At 45.1% G+C, this 23,235-nt stretch overlaps 1 protein-coding gene across 1 annotated transcript in view; it reads right to left on the bottom strand.

The window, feature by feature from the left end:
• The window catches only part of LOC124047892 (transmembrane protein 132C-like), a 196,031-nt gene extending 175,666 nt beyond the window's left edge, over window positions 1-20,365 (bottom strand). Inside the window, exon 1 of the mRNA XM_046368220.1 lies at window positions 19,843-20,365. Within this exon, the coding sequence (XP_046224176.1) occupies window positions 19,843-19,891 (49 nt within the window). The 5' untranslated portion in view covers window positions 19,892-20,365. The remainder of the gene's footprint in view (window positions 1-19,842) is intronic.
• Window positions 20,366-23,235: the final 2,870 nt, after the last annotated feature.

The following is a 23,235-nucleotide window of genomic DNA, read 5'->3' as shown; positions in this document are numbered from 1 at the left end:
GAAAACCCAAACCCACTGTTACCAAGATTCCGGACAGCGAAAACCCAAACCCACTGTTACCAAGATACCAGACAGCGAAAACCCAAAAGTACACAAACACCACTGACGTAAAATAACCACAAGCCCGCACAAACACCAGCAGGCTAAACAAACTTTTAACTAGCTAACATTTACAATGAATGGAATGGGGGGGTAGAGTCCAAATCATGACATTTTACATGACATTTGAATAGCTTCTGTAGCTAATATTAGTTTCCCCCCTTTACAGCAGGTGTTAGTCTTGACAAATCAAAGGCTACAGAGGCAGAAATACTACAGACTGTAACGTTGGGATAGTGATGGGTGTGGAGTCAGACGCAGAGAGCAGGAGGTAGATGGGAAAAAACGCCTTAATGTCCTCAAGCACAGTAACAGGGACAAACATGGGTGAAGCCCAAAACACAGGTGCAACAAAACCCAAACCCACTGTTACCAAAACACAGGTGCAACAAAACCCAAACCCACTGTTACCAAAACACAGGTGCAACAAAACCCAAACCCACTGTTACCAAAACACAGGTGCAACAAAACCCAAACCCACCCAAAACTGTGTTCCCAAGATACCAGACAGCGAAAACCCAAACCCACTGTTACCAAGATACCGGACAGCGAAAACCCAAACCCACTGCTACCAGACAGCGAAAACCCAAACCCACTGTTACCAAGATACCAGACAGCGAAAACCCAAACCCACTGTTACCAAGATACCGGACAGCGAAAACACAAACCCACTGTTACCAAGATACCGGACAGCGAAAACCCAAACCCACTGTTACCAAAACACAGATGCAACAAAACCCAAACCCACTGTTACCAAGATACCGGACAGCGAAAACCCAAACCCACTGTTACCAAGATACCAGACAGCGAAAACCCAAACCCACTGTTACCAAGATACCGGACAGCGAACACCCAAACCCACTGTTACCAAGATACCGGACAGCGAAAACCCAAACCCACTGTTACCAAGATACCGGACAGCGAAAATCCAAACCCGCTGTTACCAAGATACCGGACAGCAAAAACCCAAACCCACTGTTACCAATATACCGGACAGCGAAAACCCAAACCCACTGTTACCAAGATACTGGACAGGGAAACCCCAAAACCACTGTTACAAAGATACCGGACAGCGAAAACCCAAACCCACTGTTACCAAGATACCGGACAGCGAAAACCCAAACCCACTGTTACCAAGATACAGGACAGCGAATACCCAAACCCACTGTTACCAAGATGTTACCGGACAGCGAAAACCCAAACCCACTGTTACCAAAACACAGGTGCAACAAAACCCAAACCCACTGTTACCAAGATACCGGACAGCGAACACCCAAACCCACTGTTACCAAGATACCGGACAGCAAAAACCCAAACCCACTGTTACCAATATAGCGGACAGCGAAAACCCAAACCCACTGTTACCAAGATACTGGACAGGGAAACCCCAAAACCACTGTTACCAAGATACCGGACAGCGAAAACCCAAACCCACTGTTACCAAGATACCGGACAGCGAAAACCCAAACCCACTGTTACCAAGATACAGGACAGCGAAAACCCAAACCCACTGTTACCAAGATACCGGACAGCGAAAACCCAAACCCACTGTTACCAAGATTCCGGACAGCGAAAACCCAAACCCACTGTTACCAAGATACCAGACAGCGAAAACCCAAAAGTACACAAACACCACTGACGTAAAATAACCACAAGCCCGCACAAACACCAGCAGGCTAAACAAACTTTTAACTAGCTAACATTTACAATGAATGGAATGGGGGGGGTAGAGTCCAAATCATGACATTTTACATGACATTTGAATAGCTTCTGTAGCTAATATTAGTTTCCCCCCTTTACAGCAGGTGTTAGTCTTGACAAATCAAAGGCTACAGAGGCAGAAATACTACAGACTGTAACGTTGGGATAGTGATGGGTGTGGAGTCAGACGCAGAGAGCAGGAGGTAGATGGGAAAAAACGCCTTAATGTCCTCAAGCACAGTAACAGGGACAAACATGGGTGAAGCCCAAAACACAGGTGCAACAAAACCCAAACCCACTGTTACCAAAACACAGGTGCAACAAAACCCAAACCCACTGTTACCAAAACACAGGTGCAACAAAACCCAAACCCACTGTTACCAAAACACAGGTGCAACAAAACCCAAACCCACTGTTCCCAAGATACCAGACAGCGAAAACCCAAACCCACTGTTACCAAGATACCGGACAGCGAAAACCCAAACCCACTGCTACCAGACAGCGAAAACCCAAACCCACTGTTACCAAGATACCAGACAGCGAAAACCCAAACCCACTGTTACCAAGATACCGGACAGCGAAAACACAAACCCACTGTTACCAAGATACCGGACAGCGAAAACCCAAACCCACTGTTACCAAAACACAGATGCAACAAAACCCAAACCCACTGTTACCAAGATACCGGACAGCGAAAACCCAAACCCACTGTTACCAAGATACCAGACAGCGAAAACCCAAACCCACTGTTACCAAGATACCGGACAGCGAACACCCAAACCCACTGTTACCAAGATACCGGACAGCGAAAACCCAAACCCACTGTTACCAAGATACCGGACAGCGAAAATCCAAACCCGCTGTTACCAAGATACCGGACAGCAAAAACCCAAACCCACTGTTACCAATATACCGGACAGCAAAAACCCAAACCCACTGTTACCAAGATACTGGACAGGGAAACCCCAAAACCACTGTTACCAAGATACAGGACAGCGAATACCCAAACCCACTGTTACCAAGATTCCGGACAGCGAAAACCCAAACCCACTGTTACCAAGATACCGGACAGCGAAAACCCAAACCCACTGTTACCAAGATACCGGACAGCGAAAACCCAAACCCACTGTTACCAAGATACCAGACAGCGAAAACCCAAACCCACTGTTACCAAGATACCGGACAGCGAAAACCCAAACCCACTGTTACCAAGATACCGGACAGCGAAAACCCAAACCCACTGTTACCAAGATACCGGACAGTGAAAACCCAAACCCACTGTTACCAAGATACCAGACAGCGAAAACCCAAACCCACTGTTACCAATATACCAGACAGCGAAAACCCAAACCCACTGTTACCAAGATACCAGACAGCGAAAACCCAAACCCACTGTTACCAAGATACCAGACAGCGAAAACCCAAACCCACTGTTACCAAGATACCAGACAGCGAAAACCCAAACCCACTGTTACCAAGATACCAGACAGCGAAAACCCAAACCCACTGTTACCAAGATACCGGACAGCGAAAACCCAAACCCACTGTTACCAAGATACCAGACAGCGAAAACCCAAACCCACTGTTACCAAGATACCAGACAGCGAAAACCCAAACCCACTGTTACCAAGATACCAGACAGCGAAAACCCAAAAGTTCACAAACACCACTAACGTAAAATAACCACAAGCCCGCACAAACACCAGCAGGCTAAACAAACTTAAATAACACCCATCCCAAAACCCAACAGGTGAAAACATTTAGACAAAAACAAACAAAAAGGAAAAAGGGATCGGTGGCAGCTAGTAGACCGGCGACGACGACCGCCGAGCGCCACCCAAACAGGAAGGGGAGGCACCTTCGGTCGTATTCGTGACACAGATGATGTAAACCTGCCTGAAATATGTACCATACCGCAAAGGGGGCCAGTGGGAGGGCCAACGAGGAAGATGATGAAAGAGTTCCTAAGAAGTTAAAAGTATCAAAGCCTCTTCTGACAGTGCCTTTTATTTGGTTTATTGTATATATCATTAGGTCATGTACCTGTCTGTTACATGCAATATGCTTTGTGGACTTCACTGGACAGAGGTTGCTCTCCTGTTTTGTGATAAAACAAAGGTGTGGTTGAATTTATTCTACCACTGTGTCTTCTTATTGTCTCGGCCTTCAGGCCTATATATTACGGTCACAAGGCATATGAATGAACAGGTTATAGCTTTTTTTTGGGGGGGGGCTTGGCTTCTCCAGTGATTTTACCACACACCGCTACTGCCTTTAATAAATGCATTTCAAGCAATTCTACATAATTTTCCATGACTAGAGACTTTGGCAGTATAGTTTTTAATACTACACATATGATCGAAATGACAGGCTATTGACACCGACAAACTGAGAATCTGAGATCAATAAAAACGACCTTGTGTTGAATCAATCAATAGCATAGGCATAGATGTGTGGAGACAAATATTGTAGACTACAATATGAGAAGTAATTTTTGTCCTAAAATTGCCTTCCAGGTTCACTGACTCACCCAATAATGGGCAGCTCACTCGCCGATGATGGCCAATGCGTTCATGCCAAAAGCCTATCTCTCTCTTGTTTTACTTTGTACAATATTTGGAAGTTGATCAAATATTTTGGTAGCCCACAGCAGACAGATTAGAGTCTTCTCTTTTCAGCAGGAGCCATTTGCTTTCCAACCTGTGTTTTCCCGCAACTTTATTTGATATATTGTGAAAGGCCTGTTTTGTCTGCATGCTGTTCACTGACCGATTTGCTGCACGTTCTCAACTGTAGGCTATGAAACCACCCACAAGTCCACAGCACCACACCTCAGCACTCCAACCCAGAGCTCCACAGCCACTCAGCCCATTGTTTTTCTTTCTCCTAGGGCTCTCTTTCCCAATGCAGAGTGTGTGCAAACCCATTTCCGTGCCTCCCAGGTCATTCCCCTCGTTCAGCCAAAGTTGAGATGGCTTTCAGGTCACACTGTGCTCTCGCCAGGGTCACATGTTAAGAAAAGTGTGTCGCATGAATCCAGATCTATGAACAGAACCCATACTGTGAGCTGTGAGATTGTACAAGAGACTCCCCCTCTCCACTAGCACCACCGTTTCTGTTGTAGCTGTTATACTGTACAGTAGCTGCTGCTGCTGCTAGAGTGCTGACAGTTCTCACTGTTCACTGGTCTGGATATGAGAATAGTATAGGACATATTCTGGGTGGTCTTTCAACACCACACACAGACATGAACACTCACACACACACACACACACACACACACACACACACACACACACACACACACACACACACACACACACACACACACACACACACACACACACACACACACACACACACACACACACACACACACACACACACACACACACACAGGCATCACACTATGATAACACAGAGTGTTCAAGCTGAGTGAGGGAGTGTGTGTTTATTTTATGTGAACAGACATACATGTATACAGAAAGTAGTACATGTATGATTGCTTGTACTGTATTGTGACTCTCTATAGACTCTATAGACAATTCTTTGTGATTGTGAGCCCCACGCCTATTCAGTCATGTCATCTGATGCCGCTCTATTCATTACTAGTTATGCGTAGCACAGCCTTAATACCACATTTACTGTGGAGAGGGATAGATAGAGAGTGATAGAATAGAAGAGGGATTATAAAAAGCAGTCCAGATTCTATGGAAAAGCTAGGGAGGGAAGTGTGCAGGGCTGATGGACAAGCAATAGGGGTTCCATTTTTACTTGCTGTTACTGAAAGCATTGGTTGACTTGACTATGGACTTTATTTCACAGAACTATTGACTTGGAACTCTCTCTTGTCCATCTCCCTCACTATTCCTGCCCACCCACACCCCCTCTCTCTCCTTCTCACCCCTCTCTCCTCCCCCACCCCTCTCTCTCCTCCCCACCCCCACCCCTCTCTCTCCTCCCCACCCCCACCCCCTCACCCTCCCAACCCCCACCCCCTCTCTCTCCCCCCACCACCCACCCCCTCTCTCACCCCCACCCCTTCTCTCCTCCCCAACCCCCACCCACTCTTGCTCCTCCCCACCACCCACCCCTCTCTCTCCTCCCCACCCCCACCCCTCTCTCTCTCCCCAACCCCTCACTCACCCCCTTTCTCCCCCCAACCCCCACCCCCCTCTCTCTCCCCACCCCCACCCCTCCCCCTCCCCAACCCCCACCCCCTCTCTCTCCTCCCCAACCCCCACCCACTCTTGCTCCTCCCCACCACCCACCCCCTCTCTCTCCTCCCCACCCCCACCCCTCTCTCTCCTCCCCACCCCACTCACCCCCTTTCTCTCCTTCTGCCCCTATCTTTCTCTTTTCTATCCTTACCTCATTCCCACAAACAAAACACATTATCTGTATAATGAGTACTGGGTCTCAGAGGGAGATGGGAAGGAGGAGATGGGGAGGAGGAGATGGGGGAAGAGGGGGTACCAGTGTCACAAAAGGACCCCCTTCCACCTGCATTCTGAAAGAGTAACCCGTGGCCCCCCCTCCCTCCCTCTGCCCCCTGGCCACGCCCCAGGGAAATGGGCCCACTTGTCCCCCAGTTCCCCATCAGTGCTGCATCACAGACACACACCTCAGACACGGCTCCTATCACCTAGTCTGGCAGTTGGTGATTCACAGATCACACTCACTCTCACACGTACAGGCATGAATTGATGAAACACACACATATGCAGGAACGCACACACACACACATAGACACACTCTCTCTCACAGTCTCATGCCAGTGCACACACCAATAGAACCAAGGAAAGGCAAGGTCCAGTTTTTTAGATTGTGTTCTCAGTGTTCGGCAGCTGTCACAGCTCCTGTCACACACACACGCATACACATATGCACACATGCACGTTTCTTGCTGCTCTCCGCCAAATCTGCCATAGTCAATATTTACAGCACGCCAGCGGAGTGAGAAAGCGAGTGAGCCCTACAGCCAAAACCAACCATTTGCGTGCGCCCACTGCCTCACTAATTGGGCACATTTGTCTTTCATTTAGCACTGGATTGAAGTGCAGGAATAGCTCCAAAAGCACACAGCTTTCATCTTAGCACAAGTTTACTGAGTGCCGTCCAAAATAATAGAAAAAGTTCTACAGCTGGCTCTGCCGCTCAAGATACGGAGTGAAGATCTCCCGGGTGGCGCAGTGGTTAAGGGCGCTGTACTGCAGCGCCAGCTGTGCCATCAGAGTCCCTGGGTTCGTGCCCAGGCTCTGTCGTAACCGGCCGCGACCGGGAGGTCTGTGGGGCGACGCACAATTGGCCTAGCGTCGCCCGGGTTAGGGAGGGCTTGGTCGTAGGGGTGTCCTTGTCTCATCGCGCACCAGTGACTCCTGTGGCGGGCTGGGCGCAGTGTGCGCTAGCCAAGGTGGCCAGGTGCACGGTGTTTCCACCGGCGCATTCCGGGTTGGATGCGCACTGTGTTAAGAAGCAGTGCGGCTTGGTTGAGTTGTGTATCGGAGGACGCATGACTTTCATCCTTCGTCTCTCCCGAGCCCGTACGGGAGTTGTAGCGATGAGACAAGATAGTAGCTACTACAGCAATTGGATACCATGAAATTGGGGAGAAAAATGGGTAAACTTTTTAAAAAGAAAGAAAAAAAGATATGGATTGAAAGGGACTTTCTTGTGTACTTCTTGTTGGTCGCTCTAAGAATATTGGAGGAAAAGAGGCAGATCTGGAGGAAGTGAGATGATTGATTGAAGAGTGAGTCATTGAGGAGAGAAAGATGGGCTGGATGATTGGTCTCCCTCAATATGGCCAAAAACCAGCACTTTACTGTGCTTGCCATGGGTACATCGTCGCCAGCAGTGTTGGGTGGCTGATATCTTAAGTGGACAGGTCTGTTGAGTGGCCAGGAATGGTCTGATGGAGGTACTAGCCAGGATTCAGTTAGACTGAATGGGAGCTGAGTGCACATTCTATTGGATGAGTGGACGGATGCCAATATCATGGTGCTTTTGTACATTGCCAGTCTCATATAGTGTTTCAAACCTGTGTGCACAACATACACTTTACTACATGCCCCCAACCCATATTCATTTTGTAGCATAACATAATGTATTTCCACTTTAAATATACAGTTCCATGAATACTTTATCTAGAATGACCAATATTAGACATTTAAAGCACTCGGTATGCCTTAGGACCAATTGGCCCCTATCAAAATGACCTTTTAAATTCAATAATTTCATATTGACTATCACAGGTATAGAATCTGACATTAAGGTATATCAATTAAAAACATCATTATTCAATTAGCATGTGTCGGTAATAGAGCAATAGGAGAGGCGGTAATTTGCTCAGACCAATTAAAGCTGTGAAATTGCATGTCTAAACAGCAGTGGACGTCGAGATCACACTGGGAACATGATTTAAAATAATTGCTTCTTATTATCGGGGAAATAATTCCGGGCCTCAAGGGGATTTTGTGCACTGAGCGAAGGAGAGGGGAAGAGGAACGCAGTGGAATGGAAAAACAACAAATTCAATCATTTTCCTAAGTATTTTTCAGTGTGCCCCATAACCATAATATAATATTCTGTTGTATTCTGTGCTGACTGGACAGACACTTGTTAACACTGTGAGAGAGGCTGAAGTATATCTTAATAAAAAACATCCAAATCATATAGGACTATACCCTCACAGTGATACACACAAGGCAGGAAGAATGTTGCCCTGGAGGCAACTCTGCAGAGTGGTCACTAGCTAGCCAAGCCAAAAAGCAATACAATCTGATTTTAAACCTAACCCTAATGGCTAACCATAACCTTAAAGTATGACCAAAAAGCTCTTTTTTGTTTTCATGAATTTAAACAATATAACCAATTTTGACTTTGCTGGCCCATCTAGCAGATATCCCTCAGTTCTACCTCCAGGGCAATATACGTCAATCTGTCTATATATCACTCCCACCCCCTTCTCTTCTATCTCAGTTTAGGCTGTCTACAGGGGGTCATGTGAGGACATGTGGTGCTCTTATGTGCTGGGGTCGTGCTGGGGCTGTTTCAGACGCAATCTACCAGTGGGCCACATTCCATCAGTCGATCACTGCTCCTCGAGTTGATATCACAGGGGAGCCAGAAATATTTATTAAAGGAAGGAGGAAGAAACAGATGTCTTTGTGTGCGTATGCAGGAGGCTGAAATTGGCGTGCTTACAAACCTGGATGGACTCTGCATAGTTCATTAAGATGAAACTATTCAATTCTGGTGAGATTGAGCAGCGATTGGACACATGCTGCACAGGGAGACCGCTCTGATTAGCAGTCGAGGCAGCGCGTTCCAATACATTTTGATGCGAGACAATATTCCACTTTTTCAATTACACACCCCAACAGCCCCCTAACTACCAAAACCAACTCATTTACATAATTTAAATATAATTATGGTGTTCTGAAAACAGTTCTGTTGTGTTTGCTATTACAATTGTTTTCATTTTGCCTCCAGTTTTTTCTATGGTCGAGATGGGTTATTTTTTTCTCCTGAAATGAATATTTCTGAAATCAATCTTTGAGGATACGCCTCAAGGTCAGGGAACGTGTCAAGATAACTTTGAGTCAGAAGAAAATAGTTAATCTGGTCAGAATCATTTCAAACAAGGTAGTGAGGCTCAAACATTTACAATTGCTGTCTTATTTGACAGACCTGTCACAATATTATCAAACAACTGAATGCTCCGACCATGTTTAAAACTTCTTTATAGGATGGTCCCTCTTCTCTCCTGCTTTTAAGGATTAGCCTGGACACATGGCATACTTCTGTATGAGAGTCAGTAGACAGAGGAGATTGTTACTACATTGTCTTATCGATATATGGCTCATTCAACAGCAGCTTTAACATTTTGCACTCAGCATCACGCTGGTCATTTCCATGCTAAACACTAGTTCACTCAAACAGATGTGAAGGCGACCTGTGTTCACCTGGTTCCCAGATGGTATTTACCCGTCTCTAGGTGTAAAATTACCCACAGCTGGGTCCACCACCCGCCACTAAACCACACTCTGCAAGTCAAACATGTGTGTTTGTGTGTGTGCTTCTGCGTGTGTGTTTTTGCAGTGTATTTACATCTGGTTGTGATGAATAGGGACACACTCAATCAATTCACATGCATGCACAAACACATTCAAACAAACATTAATCATTGCCTGCTTAGAGCGGCCAGCTTCTGCCCATGATGGACTTACTTCCTCTTGAAGAGCCAACTCAACCTGCCTCAACATTACTTCATCAGAAAGCTGCGATGCCAGGAGCAAGACCTGCACTCAATAAAATGTTCCATTCATTTCATCAAACTAATAATAGCATGCTTGCAATCATCTTGTTGAGCCAGGGAAGCAGTACAATGAGTTGTTGCTGGCCTAAATGATCATATAAAGAGGAATAAAGAAATGTATCGCACGCCGTTCTCCAACAATGTTTCCCACGTAGCACAGCTGCATCAAAGCAGAAATCAATTTATTTTTGACTGTGCGTTATTGAGTCACTGCATGCAGCCCTAGTTTATGAAGATGCACATTATAATTAGTCTACAAAGACTCATTGAATATTCAGCGTTCAGCACTCCAGATACATCACATGATTCCTGGGACATTGTCCTGGGACAATGAAAATAGATGAGAAAATAATTTAATTTTTTGTTGCTGGATGATCATCAAAGTACAAGGCCCTGTTCACATTCACCCGACATCTGACTGTAATTCATCTTGCTACATTAAATAAATTACAGTGACAATGATAGATAATGCACTAAATGAATTGTAATTCCACATTTATCCGTATCTAAGTTTCAGCCGCAGTGAAAGTCTCTCCAGTGTAGCTGCATTTGAGTCTCTTTTTAAAGGTGTTATTCGTTCTCTTTTGTCCTGTTATCTGTTATTTAGTGGACTCTAATGAAAAGCAGGCTTTGTCTGACTGAGCTAAAAAGGCTTTCTCCCTGCTTAAACCCAGCAAAATGTCACAGCAGCACAAAGCAGAAAATACAGTCAGATCCCGTGTCAGTGTTCTGCCTGTCAGTATCATACCACAAGCCATGCAGACCATCTCCCTGTGCTAGCCCCGAACCCCGAGCCCCGAGCCCTGAACCCCGAGCCCCGAACCCCGAGCCCTGAACCCCGAGCCCCGAACCCCGAGCCCCGAACCCCGAGCCCCGAGCCCCGAGCCCCAAGCCCCGAACCCCAAGCCCCAAGCCCCGAGCCCCGAACCCCGAGCCCCGAACCCCGAGCCCCGAGCCCCGAACCCCGAGCCCCGAACCCCGAGCCCCGAACCCCGAACCCCGAGCCCCGAGCCCCGAGCCCCGAACCCCGAGCCCCGAACCCTGAGCCCCAAGCCCCGAACCCCAAGCCCCGAGCCCCAAGCCGTGGGAAAGTACTGCTCGGATTATCTCTAGAATACATTGTGCAGAGCAACTGTCTACTTCAGAACACGTCTGAGTCCTACTGAGCACCACGCAATACTAGGCCTGGAGGGCTGAATAAACAAGCCTTCAGTCTCCTCCTATTCCACTAGCCGTTTAGTAGTGGAGCTGTGCTTTCCAGACCTATAGCAGTCCTAGTCATACAGTCAAACACAGCTGGTGAACGAGAATACCCTTTTACTAATGTATTCCCCAGCAAGTCGATCACTGATTTCTTCAAGTAGCCCAGTTCTACCACCGGGCTCCCATAGTCCCTTTGCTAAACAACATGGCAGAAGTCCCTTCAAAATTCTAACACAAACACATCCTACATCCATCCATCATACAGGACAAAACCACAACCAGTGGAGCGTTCTAGAGCAGGCTCAGTCTTTGACCCACCCCTTCCAGCCCACAAAATTACACAGCACCCCTCCATCCACCATCTGATGTTGAATAACAAATTGAGACATAATTTTAGTTGAGCCACAGGGAGCCATTTTCTAGCTTTGATTGGCAGCAGTGTCAGGGAGCTGTATGTTGTGGTGGTGAGAGCTGTATGTTGTGGTGGTGAGAGCTGTATGTTGTGGTGGTGGGAGCTGTGTGTTGTGGTGGTGGGAGCTGAGCCAGGAAATGTCAGCTCATCAGATTCCTCACTCACTGCTCCGCACACACTCAAATTGAGGGAGCGCAAAACATCAGCTCTAAATGTAATTCCAAACTGATGAGCTCACCACAGAGTAAATTAATCAGATTTACATATGAAAGAAGTTACAGTTGTTCGACAACAGAATGAAAATAGTGCTAATTAGCCGTACAGGGGTGATAGAGTTTCTCAGCGTGCACTAATACATAACTCGGTGAAGGCAAGGTGTGGATTTAAGTAAAACAAAGCAGCGTTTACCAGCGCACCCTGGGAAACCTAATTACAAACTGGATGAAAAGAGCACAGGAGATAGTGTGTGAAATAACATTGGGAGTAATCTCATGAAGGGCTGGGAGTAAACATGTTGGAGTAAAAATATGGGGTCTTTAGAGTTCGTTCTGTGGTGTATATCATGGCATGTCATCAATACGGTCTCTCTGTGTTCATCTAAACATTATTTCAAATGTTTCTTCTGTGTAGTGCACGGCAAAATACTTTTCCAGTATGTGTTCTCTGTGTGATGGGTTTGTTTGATGCCTATCTGTGTTTCTTTCTATAGCAGGACGCTGTGCTGCGTTCTTTCACATACTGCCTTGCCTTCCTTCCAAAGCCAGGTCATATAGAAAGCTGTGCCTGGACAGAGATTGGCCCTGCTATTGTAGCCTGATCTGGACACACAGACACACAGAGCCTTGGTCATACATCTACAAAGAAACACTTAAAGCCCAATGCAGCCGTTTTTACTTCAAAATCAAATCATTTCAGGGTAACATTTAAATATCTAAAGAAAATATGCTTTTTAGCAAAAAAAATATTTCTCAATCAAGAATGTTGCTGGGATTGTCTGGGAGCAGTCTGAGTGGAGAGACGATGGCCATCAATGCGCTGGAGGGGCCTAATGGGAGAGAGGTTATTGACAAAGAGGTTTGGAACTCTTTGTCATTAGTCTATTACAACTTAGACCGTTTTCACATTGACAATAGCAAAGGGACATTTTTGAGAGGTTCTCGAGAGACAATACTGTTGTGTAAACTTGCGAAATGATCACGTCTCGAGCACTACTTCCAGAGGTCGCGCACGACACTCATCCGACAGTTGTCCCCTTCTGAGCGTGGCAGTGTGAACAGAATTGTGTCGTTGAGCTTAACACTGTTAAAGTATACATTGTAATAGCAGATCAATGTTTTTGAAACAGCTGGGATGTGTAGAAAATGTTCTTTATATTTGAGAATTGTTTATTGAGTTTTTACAAAAAATTGCAGTAACGGCTTGTTACATTCTGATATTGTCGCAGTAGCTGCCACCTGCTGGCTGCACTGAGCCACGTAAAACTATGAAAGCCCATTAACGGCACCATTTAAAAACAAATAATTGCCAATAGGCCTACTATCTCAAAATGTTGAGATATGCTCGGCAAACTACGTAAGTTATTATTTTTAGATAGTATATCACAATAATAGAATCAGTTGTTTCATTTGTAAGATTGTGTGCTGAGGTGGCACCACAGGTCCCAGACTGGTGGTGGGAAACTGTTTTCCTGGGGCCCAGAGTTTTTCCTGATCTGGTAGTCTAACCTCACTAGGTAAAACTCTGGGTACATCTCAACTCGCTGGGGAATTATACCCATGTTTTCAGTCTCAATATTATTTATAAATCCATAGGCTTTGGCTGCATCTCAGCTCCCCCTATGTGGGCCTTTGAAGAGCTGATTTATCCTCCATTACTAAGCTCTGGGCTGGTCCAGACAGGACTGGCTCCGGGGAGGGTTGGCACCGGGCAGGGCTGGCTCCGGGCAGGGGTGGTCCAGGCAGGGTTGGTCCAGGCAGGACTGGCTCTGGGGACGGGTGGTACAGGCAGGGCTGTTTCCGGGCAGGGCTGGTCCAGGCAGGGTTAGCTCCGGGCAGGGCTGGTCCTGGCAGGGTTGGCTCCGGGCAGGGCGGGTCCTGGCAGGGTTGGCTCCGGGCAGGGCTGGTCCAGGCAGGGTTGGCTCCGGGCAGGGCAGGGCTGGCTCCGGGCAGGGCTGGCTCCGGGCAGAGCTGGCTCCGGGCAGGGCTGGCTCCGGGCAGGGCTGGCTCCGGGCAGGGCTGGTCCAGGCAGGGCTGGCTCAAGGCAGGGCTGGTCCAGGCAGGGTTGGCTCCGGGCAGGGCTGGTCCAGGCAGGGTTGGCTCCGGGCAGGGATGGTCCAGGCAGGGTTGGCTCCAGGCAGGGCTGGCTCCGGGCAGCTACTTCAGTGCTTAGTGAGGGTCCGGCAGGACATCGGCCAGTGAAAGAACAGCTCAATGAGATACATTGGAAACCACTATAATTGTCCTGGATGAGAGACAGGAACACCGTAAGCATGGACCAGATCACAGAAAACACATAGATCAGGAGTGATCGGTTTGGGGTCAATCTGGGGACCTGCCTTGCCAATGCCATATGCTCTTGTCATGTTGACAAAATGTTGCGTGGACATCTAACCTTCCCCGATTGTGGAAAAGGACTCAAAAATTGAATTTAAATCTACACATGTTGTATGGTGAAGTATGGTGTGTGGTCAAGCCACAGTGGTTCGACAGCCAGTATGGAGCAAAGGAAGAAGAGACAAGGGAGCAGCTGGAAGAGGAAATTGTTGGGTCGGTGCTCAGCGAGACGAGAACTCCCTCCCTCACTTTGTCCTTCGCGTCAGTGGAGTCAGCCTGGGAAGGAGAGGATTGCCTATTCCTTTTCAATTTCCATTCGTTCTGCTGGAGCTCCACTCTGGACAGGGGAGGGGAGGGGCCAGGGAGTGAAGAAGTGGAGGGCAGGTGAGGAGAAAGGGTGCGGGGGGTTGCAATACAACCTTATCAGGGATCACAGACTTCATCTGCAGAAAATAATCATGTAAATGATGCATGTGTCAGCAGGGTTTTCCACTCGCCACTCTCTGCCCACAGAGCAGCCAACTACAGCTTCAGTAGTTGTAGTAGTACAACAAGTACTTCAGAAGAGAAGGAGAATGGAAGAAGTTGAGATGAGTGGTAGGTTGAAAGTAAGGACCTGGAGGTGAAGCTCTTGATTCCAGTGTTAGATTATGTGCTGAACTAAGGCCCGATTTCCTTTGTTAAACACAGTGTCACATTGAAGAGGTCAAAGTCTTGCTAAAACTGTTGACTTCCTCCCTGTTCAAATTAATCGGCACAAAAACGAATACACTCACATGCACACACACAGACACACACATTCCCATAATAATATTGTCAAAGCCTGAAAACATTTCTCATTCCCTGATGAAACCTATTTCACTGCAGATTGCAATTTTCTGACGAAATATGGAGTAGCGACTGGCCTCCAACAAATACAATGCAAACTAGAAATAGACCAATATGAGTTTTCCAAGAGAGGTACACATTTTCCTGAGCCCAGACTGGCCTTTAGCATGCACATCGATCAGCATCCATCTCTCATGCTCATATCCAATGTACTCTGCTGAGCAGTAAACACAGTACACACAAACAACATAGGCTAGACCAAACTAAAAAGGCCTAGCTCAAAACTAACCTTAATGGGTATGGTATTATTGCCAGGAGTTATAGGTTTCAACATACGGCAATTGAAGAAAGAGCTGTATTTATGACCGGTCACATGGCACACCCTAATATATATTCATTAAAGGGAAAGGTTTGTCAGATGGTCAGAGAGTATGTTATTCAGCAAATAAATACTTCAAGCATTCCAATTCATTTACCCATATATACGGTTCAGTTGGTTAACACATAGGAATGTAGGTTTATGGAGTAATTCCTATTTCTAATATTGTTTGTATTGGTGGAGCTTTCAGCAATGTTTACTGCACCTATTGAAGCAGTGTTGCTGAAAATTTGGTTAGGGAATTGATTCTTGGTTTGGAAATGACATTATTTTGAATTGTGGAATAACCTCCCTTGGGTCCCCAGTTCAATTCCTGAGCCTCTGTTAAGTTTGAAATTCAAATTCACCTGTCTACATTTTCCTCCTGGGTATAAGAATGTGTGCTCAGTTTTGTTGTGTTAGGTTGAACTTTTCAAGGTGTTTTTCGATTTTTTTGTTCCCTTACATTTGATGAACCAGTTGGGAAATTGATCAATGGGAAATAGCTCGGAGTTACCCCATTCCGGGAACAAGACAATCCGAAAGAAAGAGTATCTCATCACTGGTGTTCCAGAGGAACGGACCATAATTTCATGCCAGCTATCAAAACCATTCGAGCCATTATCAATAACAAGGTCATGTTGTTTGACGCCAGAAACCCAATAACACCCTGCTCTGTGAGGATGGATAACATTGAAAAACAGCAATGCCTAGTTGTTATGGAACGGCTGACATACCAGCTCACTACAGGATCTGTGTACGTACAATCCTGGTTGATTGTACTACTTCTACTTGGAAAATGACAGAAAGCTGTCTCCTTTTAAATAAAAACTTATTCTGATGTGTTCCTCTAAAAGCCATACATTTCACATAAAGTCAAAGTGTTAGTCCAACTCAACAGGGAAGTAAAACACGGAAAGACAGAAGATGGAAAAGATTGGCCACCTCAGGGATTAGAGCTGCCAGGGGAGGAGAGATTGGCTAATGTCGCCCTGTCTATGACTCCTGATTGGGTAGATGTGTGGGGATGTGTGGTAAGTCTTTTAACTAATGCTCTGTTAACTATGTTAATGTCTCCAGACCTCCTGTGATGCGTTCTCCCGCTTGGCAGGCTCTGATGTTGTTTGCCCACTGAGATGAGTGCGTGGAGAGCAGCGTGGAGCTTCCGAGCTCCCAGCCCCATCCGGGGAAGGCGTGTACCATATTCCCAATGCTCCCCCCTCCTTCCCCAACTCCCAGATGTCACACAGGAATCAACAAATGCTCTATTTCATCTTACTGCCTACATTCATCTAACCCCTCTCCATTCCCACATACAGTGGGGTCTGACATTATTGACACCTTTTATAAAGATGAGCAGAAATGACTGTATAAAATAAATAATTAAAATAGTGAGGCACCGTTTGTACTAATACAGTTGCTTTTAACAAGTAACATTTTTTGTTCAAAAAGGTAGGGGCCTAAATGACAGTATTGACACCACTGTTTTCAATACGTTCAATACCTCATCTTGCAAGGATAACAGCACTCAGACTTTTCTAAAGTGTTGTATGAGCTGGGAACCACATTGGGAAGGATGTTCGACCATTCCTCAAAAGAGAATCCTTCCATATCCTTGATATTCTTTGTCTGCACTTATCAACTGCCCTCTTCAATTCAAACCACGTTCTCAATGTGTTTCACGTCTGTAGACTGAGATGGCCAATACGAAATGTTGATTTTGTGGCCAATTAGCCCTTTCTTTGTGGATTTTGATGTGTGCTTGCGGTGACTGTCTTACTGGAATATGCACTTGCGGCCAATTTTCAACCTCCTGTTAGAGGCAACCATGTTTTGGGCTAAAATATCCTGGTACTGGGTAAAGTTCATGTGGAAGTGATGAACTTCCAGTGGAAGTAAAATAGCCCCATAACATCAAAGATCCAAAGGCATATTTTACAGTAGGTATGGGATTCTTTTCTGCTCATGCATTCTAATTTCGACGCCAAACCCACCACTGGTGTGCATGGTCAAAGAGCTCTATTTGCATGTCATCCAACATTATTAAACACCTGGAGTTGGGGTTCTGGCACTTGGATTGGAACCTGTGCTTTGTTCAGATGTACCTCTGATCCCATTCATGAGAAACAATGAGGACTTTTTTTCTCCTCTGTTTATTCATAGGTGTTTCTAGTAAAGTGAATGACACAGTTTACACAAATAACGACACACAGCTATACACAAAGTCAATCCCAAACTGTAGCTAGGCCCTTGGTCATGTAATTTTACCGTAGTACATATTACTGTAGTGAAGGCAGGGTTTTACATTTTTGGCAATGGCCTTTATTCGATGAATCTACTCATGATGTGTCCAAATAAACAGCACTCTGTTGCTGTTACTAACATTGAGCAGTAAACACGACGTTGTCAGAAGAACCACATTATGAAACAGGTGCTAGCAGCCCTCTTCACTCTAACCAGGTCACTCAGACACAAACAGACATCCATAAAAATCACTTGTAATAGTGTGTGTGTGTGTGTGTGTGTGTGTGTGTGTGTGTGTGTGTGTGTGTGTGTGTGTGTGTGTGTGTGTGTGTGTGTGTGTGTGTGTGTGTGTGTGTGTGTGTGTGTGTGTGTGTGTGTGTGTGTGTGTGTGTGTGTGTGTGTGTGTGTGTGTGTGTGTGTGTGTGTGTGTGCGCTCGTGTGTGTGTGTGTGTGTGTGTGTGTGCGCTCGTGCGTGTGTGTGTGTAATGATGCTGGCATTTGCAGCTGTCTCTTTGTCTCACTTTCCATTATTTCTCTGGACTCCCTCTCCTCCTCGTTATCTCTACCTCCCCAACAGGTGACTGCTATATGTAAAAGGTCCATCGCATTAAAATAAAAATCAATTGTCCTTTCGAATCTGATGTCATTTTTACGGTTTACAGTAATCAGCAGAAGCAAATAATACAAACAGCAGCATAAAAAACAGGCTGTGGAATCAACATTGATTTGAAGAGGAAAAATCAGATTAATGTACTCAACCCTCCTCAAGATGACCTGTGTTTCCATGTTACTATTCTTATAGACTGCTCTATAGCATACTGTTCCTATATACAGTATGCTGTTGAAGTGAATACCCCAGCTTTGCCCACTACTGCACTCTTCCTGATGTTTTTATACACCATTCCTCCCTACTGCAGCTCTTTACACTGCTGCTCCTTAACCATGGAGTCCTATAACATATATCGCTTGTTTTACTCTACTGCTCAGCCAGGCTTATAGTGCCGACCTCTGGTCTTCTGCAGTGAAATGGTGTGTGTGTGTGTGTGTGTGTCGCCCTCAAGGGAGAGCCGTCTGTGGGACTGAACTAGGCCACGACATCCCCTGAGGCTCCACACACCAGGAGGCAGACAACGAGCAGGACATAATCCATTCAGCCTTTTACGTTTAAGTTAACAGTCCAATGATGTTTTGTTCCTTGACCTCTCCCACCTGCACACATATGCAACACACACACACACAAACAAACAGGTACAACCACAAGACAAGAGTACATGCTGAGAAGATCCCTAAAACACAACATTCTCTTTCCCCACACACAAATGCTGTGTACTCGCACACACACTTGCTTGCCAATGGCAGGCTTTGGCAAGCAGCCATGCTGAGTACATTACCAGACTCCCTCTCTCAGCCCAGCATCAGGTTTATAGAACATGACTGAGGTTCAAAACCTTGGTGGGACACACCTGCAACTATGCTAAAACTATATCTAGTTCTATTCACAATGCCAATAATCCAAACCAACCTGTCCTTGACCCATAGGCTAGAATATTACACATAGCGTTTAGTCACTACCATAACAAATTATTCTTCACTCTATATCCCTGCCTTGAATATAGTCATTCACATTTATTTTATAACATCTCACCACTCCTAGTGGTATTTCATATTACAATTTAGTCCTCCACTTTCCAGGAGAAAGAGCTAGAGATTCTCACATTTCTGTTAACCCATGCCTATTATTTGCCTTGTTCATGATGATGACTAACATTAAGATGATAAATTAGAAAAGGATGTCAAATCAAATCAAATCACATTTTATTTTCCTTTGAGAGATCATTCAGAGATAATTGAGAGAAAGTTGATATGATTGCTACTAAATAGCAAATTAAATAGTGTCTATTAAATAACAATTAAATTGTGGCTATACTGGATATGATTGGATACTCATCACAGAACACATTGGAGATTCCCAGAAATATCCTGATTTAAATATGATGTGAATTGTGTGTGCAGAGGGCATCACATCTCAATGAAAGAAAATGATAGCGTATGACGAGCACAGGCTAAAATTGCAGTATAGCCTGTTATTCATATGAACAAAAGTGGGATTTGGAGAATTTCTCACCTCCGCAAAGAACGACCACCGCAAACCCCACTGTGCAAAGTAGAGTCATCTTTCCTTCCGGTGATTCAGAAACTTCCACACGTACAAAAAAAATAATAAAGGCGGGACGACTCTGGTCCCTAACGACGCTCCGGAGGGAAGGTGCCAGAACTTTGCGCACAACTTTTCTCTTGTCTCTTTCAAAAATTAACAGGATACACGTTTTCCATGAATTACACAATTGATGAATCTCCTCAGTACAAGCGCTGAAAGCTGACGAAAGTCCGACAGTCAACAGCCGTCCCTGGCACGACAGGTACCCAAACAGTGCGAAATGTCTTGGTGCTGAGGAGGGAACTGAGCAACTCCAGGGGAACAACGGTCCGTGCCAGTATCCAACCCTTATGCAATAAACTAGAATGTATCCTTAATTTAACTGTTTATTTAATTAATTTAAGATTTTAATGGCCCGGTTTAGAGAGTTACCGAGTGTAAATTGTATTGACCGTTGTTCACATTTGTGTCCATTGCGCAGACTATGATTCCGACATCACCAGTTGAACCTCTTGACGCAGGTCTTTGACATAACACGAGAAACTGTGCGCCCAATTTTTTTTACCGGAGCGTGCATCAGTGGTCTCCACATCAGACCATAAGCGCGCTGCACCACGTTATATTTATTGGCCACCTTTATTGTAAAAACACCTCATGAAAACTATCTTCAATTTAGAATTACTCAAATATAATTTTCGTTTTATAACCATTTCCTCAGTAGACCTAGTTGTCTGCTGGATATCACATGGTCCATTGTTCTTTTGCGCGTGTTAGACTACTGTCTATAGAATACGGCGAGGGTCACAAACAATGCACATAATTTTTCAAAAATAATTATTTCCTCCACGTTTTCATCAGATGTTCAGCGGGAAAATGCTCTTGTCACAGTGTAGGCTAAGATGTTTTATCCGGCTATTGTGTCCAGCTACATTCTGATAGAGAAATTCGTTTATTTCGCTCTCTGAGATTAATCAAAAAAAGATTAGGCTATCATAAGATTCCATCATTCTATTAATAGTTATAATTTTTGTGTGTAAAATCATTTAAGAAAGAGTTTAATTAATATCGTGCTCCTCTCACCACTCTGCAACAATGGCAGTGAGTGAGTCATGATCAGCGCGCGCAGAGAAACCGAATGGGATGGATTGGCAACTTCTTAGTGAGGCATCACGTGCAGGTAAATTTCACCGACACCTACCATATGTAGGCTAATTGCCAACATCCTTGAAATGATTGTGTTCATATGAATTAGTAGGCTGTAAAATGTTATAGGGTTATGATGATAAGCTTCCAGCAGAAACACCTGCCCTGTCATTTGCTACGGTCCTGCAATAGGAAAAGGCATGTGTTTCACACCCAGAATGATAATCTTTCAATGGTTCCCTTCACCTCAACTCTCTGGTCATTTTGAATAATTATAAATCGTCATGACAACCCTCTATTTTTCCTCCTACATTATTTAGAGGCTATTCTCTCATCAATTCAATGCAGAGCAGCTATGACATGCATACACAACAGAAGTCCTTGTACAGTTGCATACAACCTGTTGGGTTGGTCTCACAGTTTACAGTATGGGACCTTCATAAGAATCAACAGTGCCCCCTATAGGATATATCATTGTACAGGCACTGACATCAACCACTGGGAGCTGTCTTTTCACTTCGATCAGTAACAGAAATCTTATTTTTGTTCATTGTAATAGAGCTTATGTGGCAACAGTGGCATATGATTGAAGAGCATAGTTGAATCATGACTGCTAAAGAGACTGGAATGAAAGAGTAAAAACAAACTAGCACATATTGTATTACAATTCCATTCCATACAAGATAAAATCAAGATTGTCTGGTCAATTTGATGAACAAACCCCATGACAATTCCAACCAGTGGTTTAGCAAAGGGCCTACATCACATAGTATATCTCTTAGTAGGCTAACTGGAGTGTAAGTGGTTTTACTAAGCATGAAACAGATAACATGTCAGTGGGCTGAGTGTCTCTCTGTGACCCTGGAAGAGGGGCTCTCGCCATGTTCACACACTCCCCATGTTCCAAAGCCACAGTGAATGATGCATAATGTAATGCCTAACTGTTGACACAAAGGGAAGGAAGGCAGAGGAGCAGCAATTCACAGCTGAATCCTCTCAGTCCCAACACTAACTGGCATATTACTGACCGTCACAGGAGGAATGACGTGTGTGAATTTGAGGAGGGAACTTTTATTTTCTTTCCTCTGCTCTCCCTCCCCTCTCATCCCTTCCATCTGCCCAGGGGCATTTACGTAAGTAAACTGGAAATGGTGGGAGAAAAAAACCCGGGGCTTTCATTCATTGTTTGCACGAAGAACTGAGTGGTTACCTTCCATTGTTTGGTGTCCTCTGTCATAGCGCTTTGAGAGATGCACACCGTCCATAACTGTAATGGTCACCTCGCATCAAGAGAACTCTTGATCTGAAAAACATAAATGGTTTTGTAGTGGAAAATGGTTGTTGACTGTGAAATCACATCCCAAAATAGGATGAAGAGAACAAATCCACAACTCCTCAGCATTAGTCCTAATCCTCATCATGTCTTATTGTACATAGTGCTCCTCAGTACATACCTCCCAGATGTCTCTTTGCAGGTAAGATAACTGGCTGAATAAAGAGGACAGACATCTTGATTCTGTTGGCTGAGTTTAATTGTCTGTCTGACTCGGAGGATTGACTGACTCACTGCAGCGTCAGAGTGGCTCTTTGAGGATCTGGGACCTGGGGAGCAAGTACATCCCCACCTACTGAGAACACTTGGATGTGTTTAGTAGCCCTGCTACCCGCAGGTTCACAGATTCAGTGTTCACACAGAGACAAAATCACTAAATAATTGATGAGTTGCATAAGACGGGTGCTGCTGCATTGATCTGAACCCATGTGAGACTGTTAGCCCATCTGTATCAATTACTAAATGGATGGGGGTAATGGAGGGTATGCAGGAACTCAACAACCATGCCCATGTCTTTGGATGACTGGACAGGAAGACATTTGATGAGAAAACATCAGGGCATGAGGTCCTCATGGCGTCTTATAACTCTACAATCACCGTGACCAGACCAGGTGTTGACTGGGTACGTGGGTTGTCTGCACACACCAAGTTGGCCCATTGAGCTAAAGCCTAGGTATTACCTTAGGAAGCTAACTCAATTCTCAGTGATGAAAAAATTACCCAATTGTCATACTTGAGTAAAAGTAAAGATACCTTAATAGAAAATGACTCAAGTAAAAGTGAAAGTCATCCAGTAAAATAGTACTTGAGCTAAAGTTTTAAAGTATTTGGTTTTAAATATACTTAAGAATCAAAAGTAAATGTAATTGCTCAAATATACTTAA

The sequence above is a fragment of the Oncorhynchus gorbuscha genome, linkage group LG11, assembly GCF_021184085.1.
Source record: "Oncorhynchus gorbuscha isolate QuinsamMale2020 ecotype Even-year linkage group LG11, OgorEven_v1.0, whole genome shotgun sequence".
Lineage (NCBI taxonomy): Eukaryota > Metazoa > Chordata > Actinopteri > Salmoniformes > Salmonidae > Oncorhynchus > Oncorhynchus gorbuscha.
This window is presented reverse-complemented; position numbering and strand designations above follow the sequence as displayed.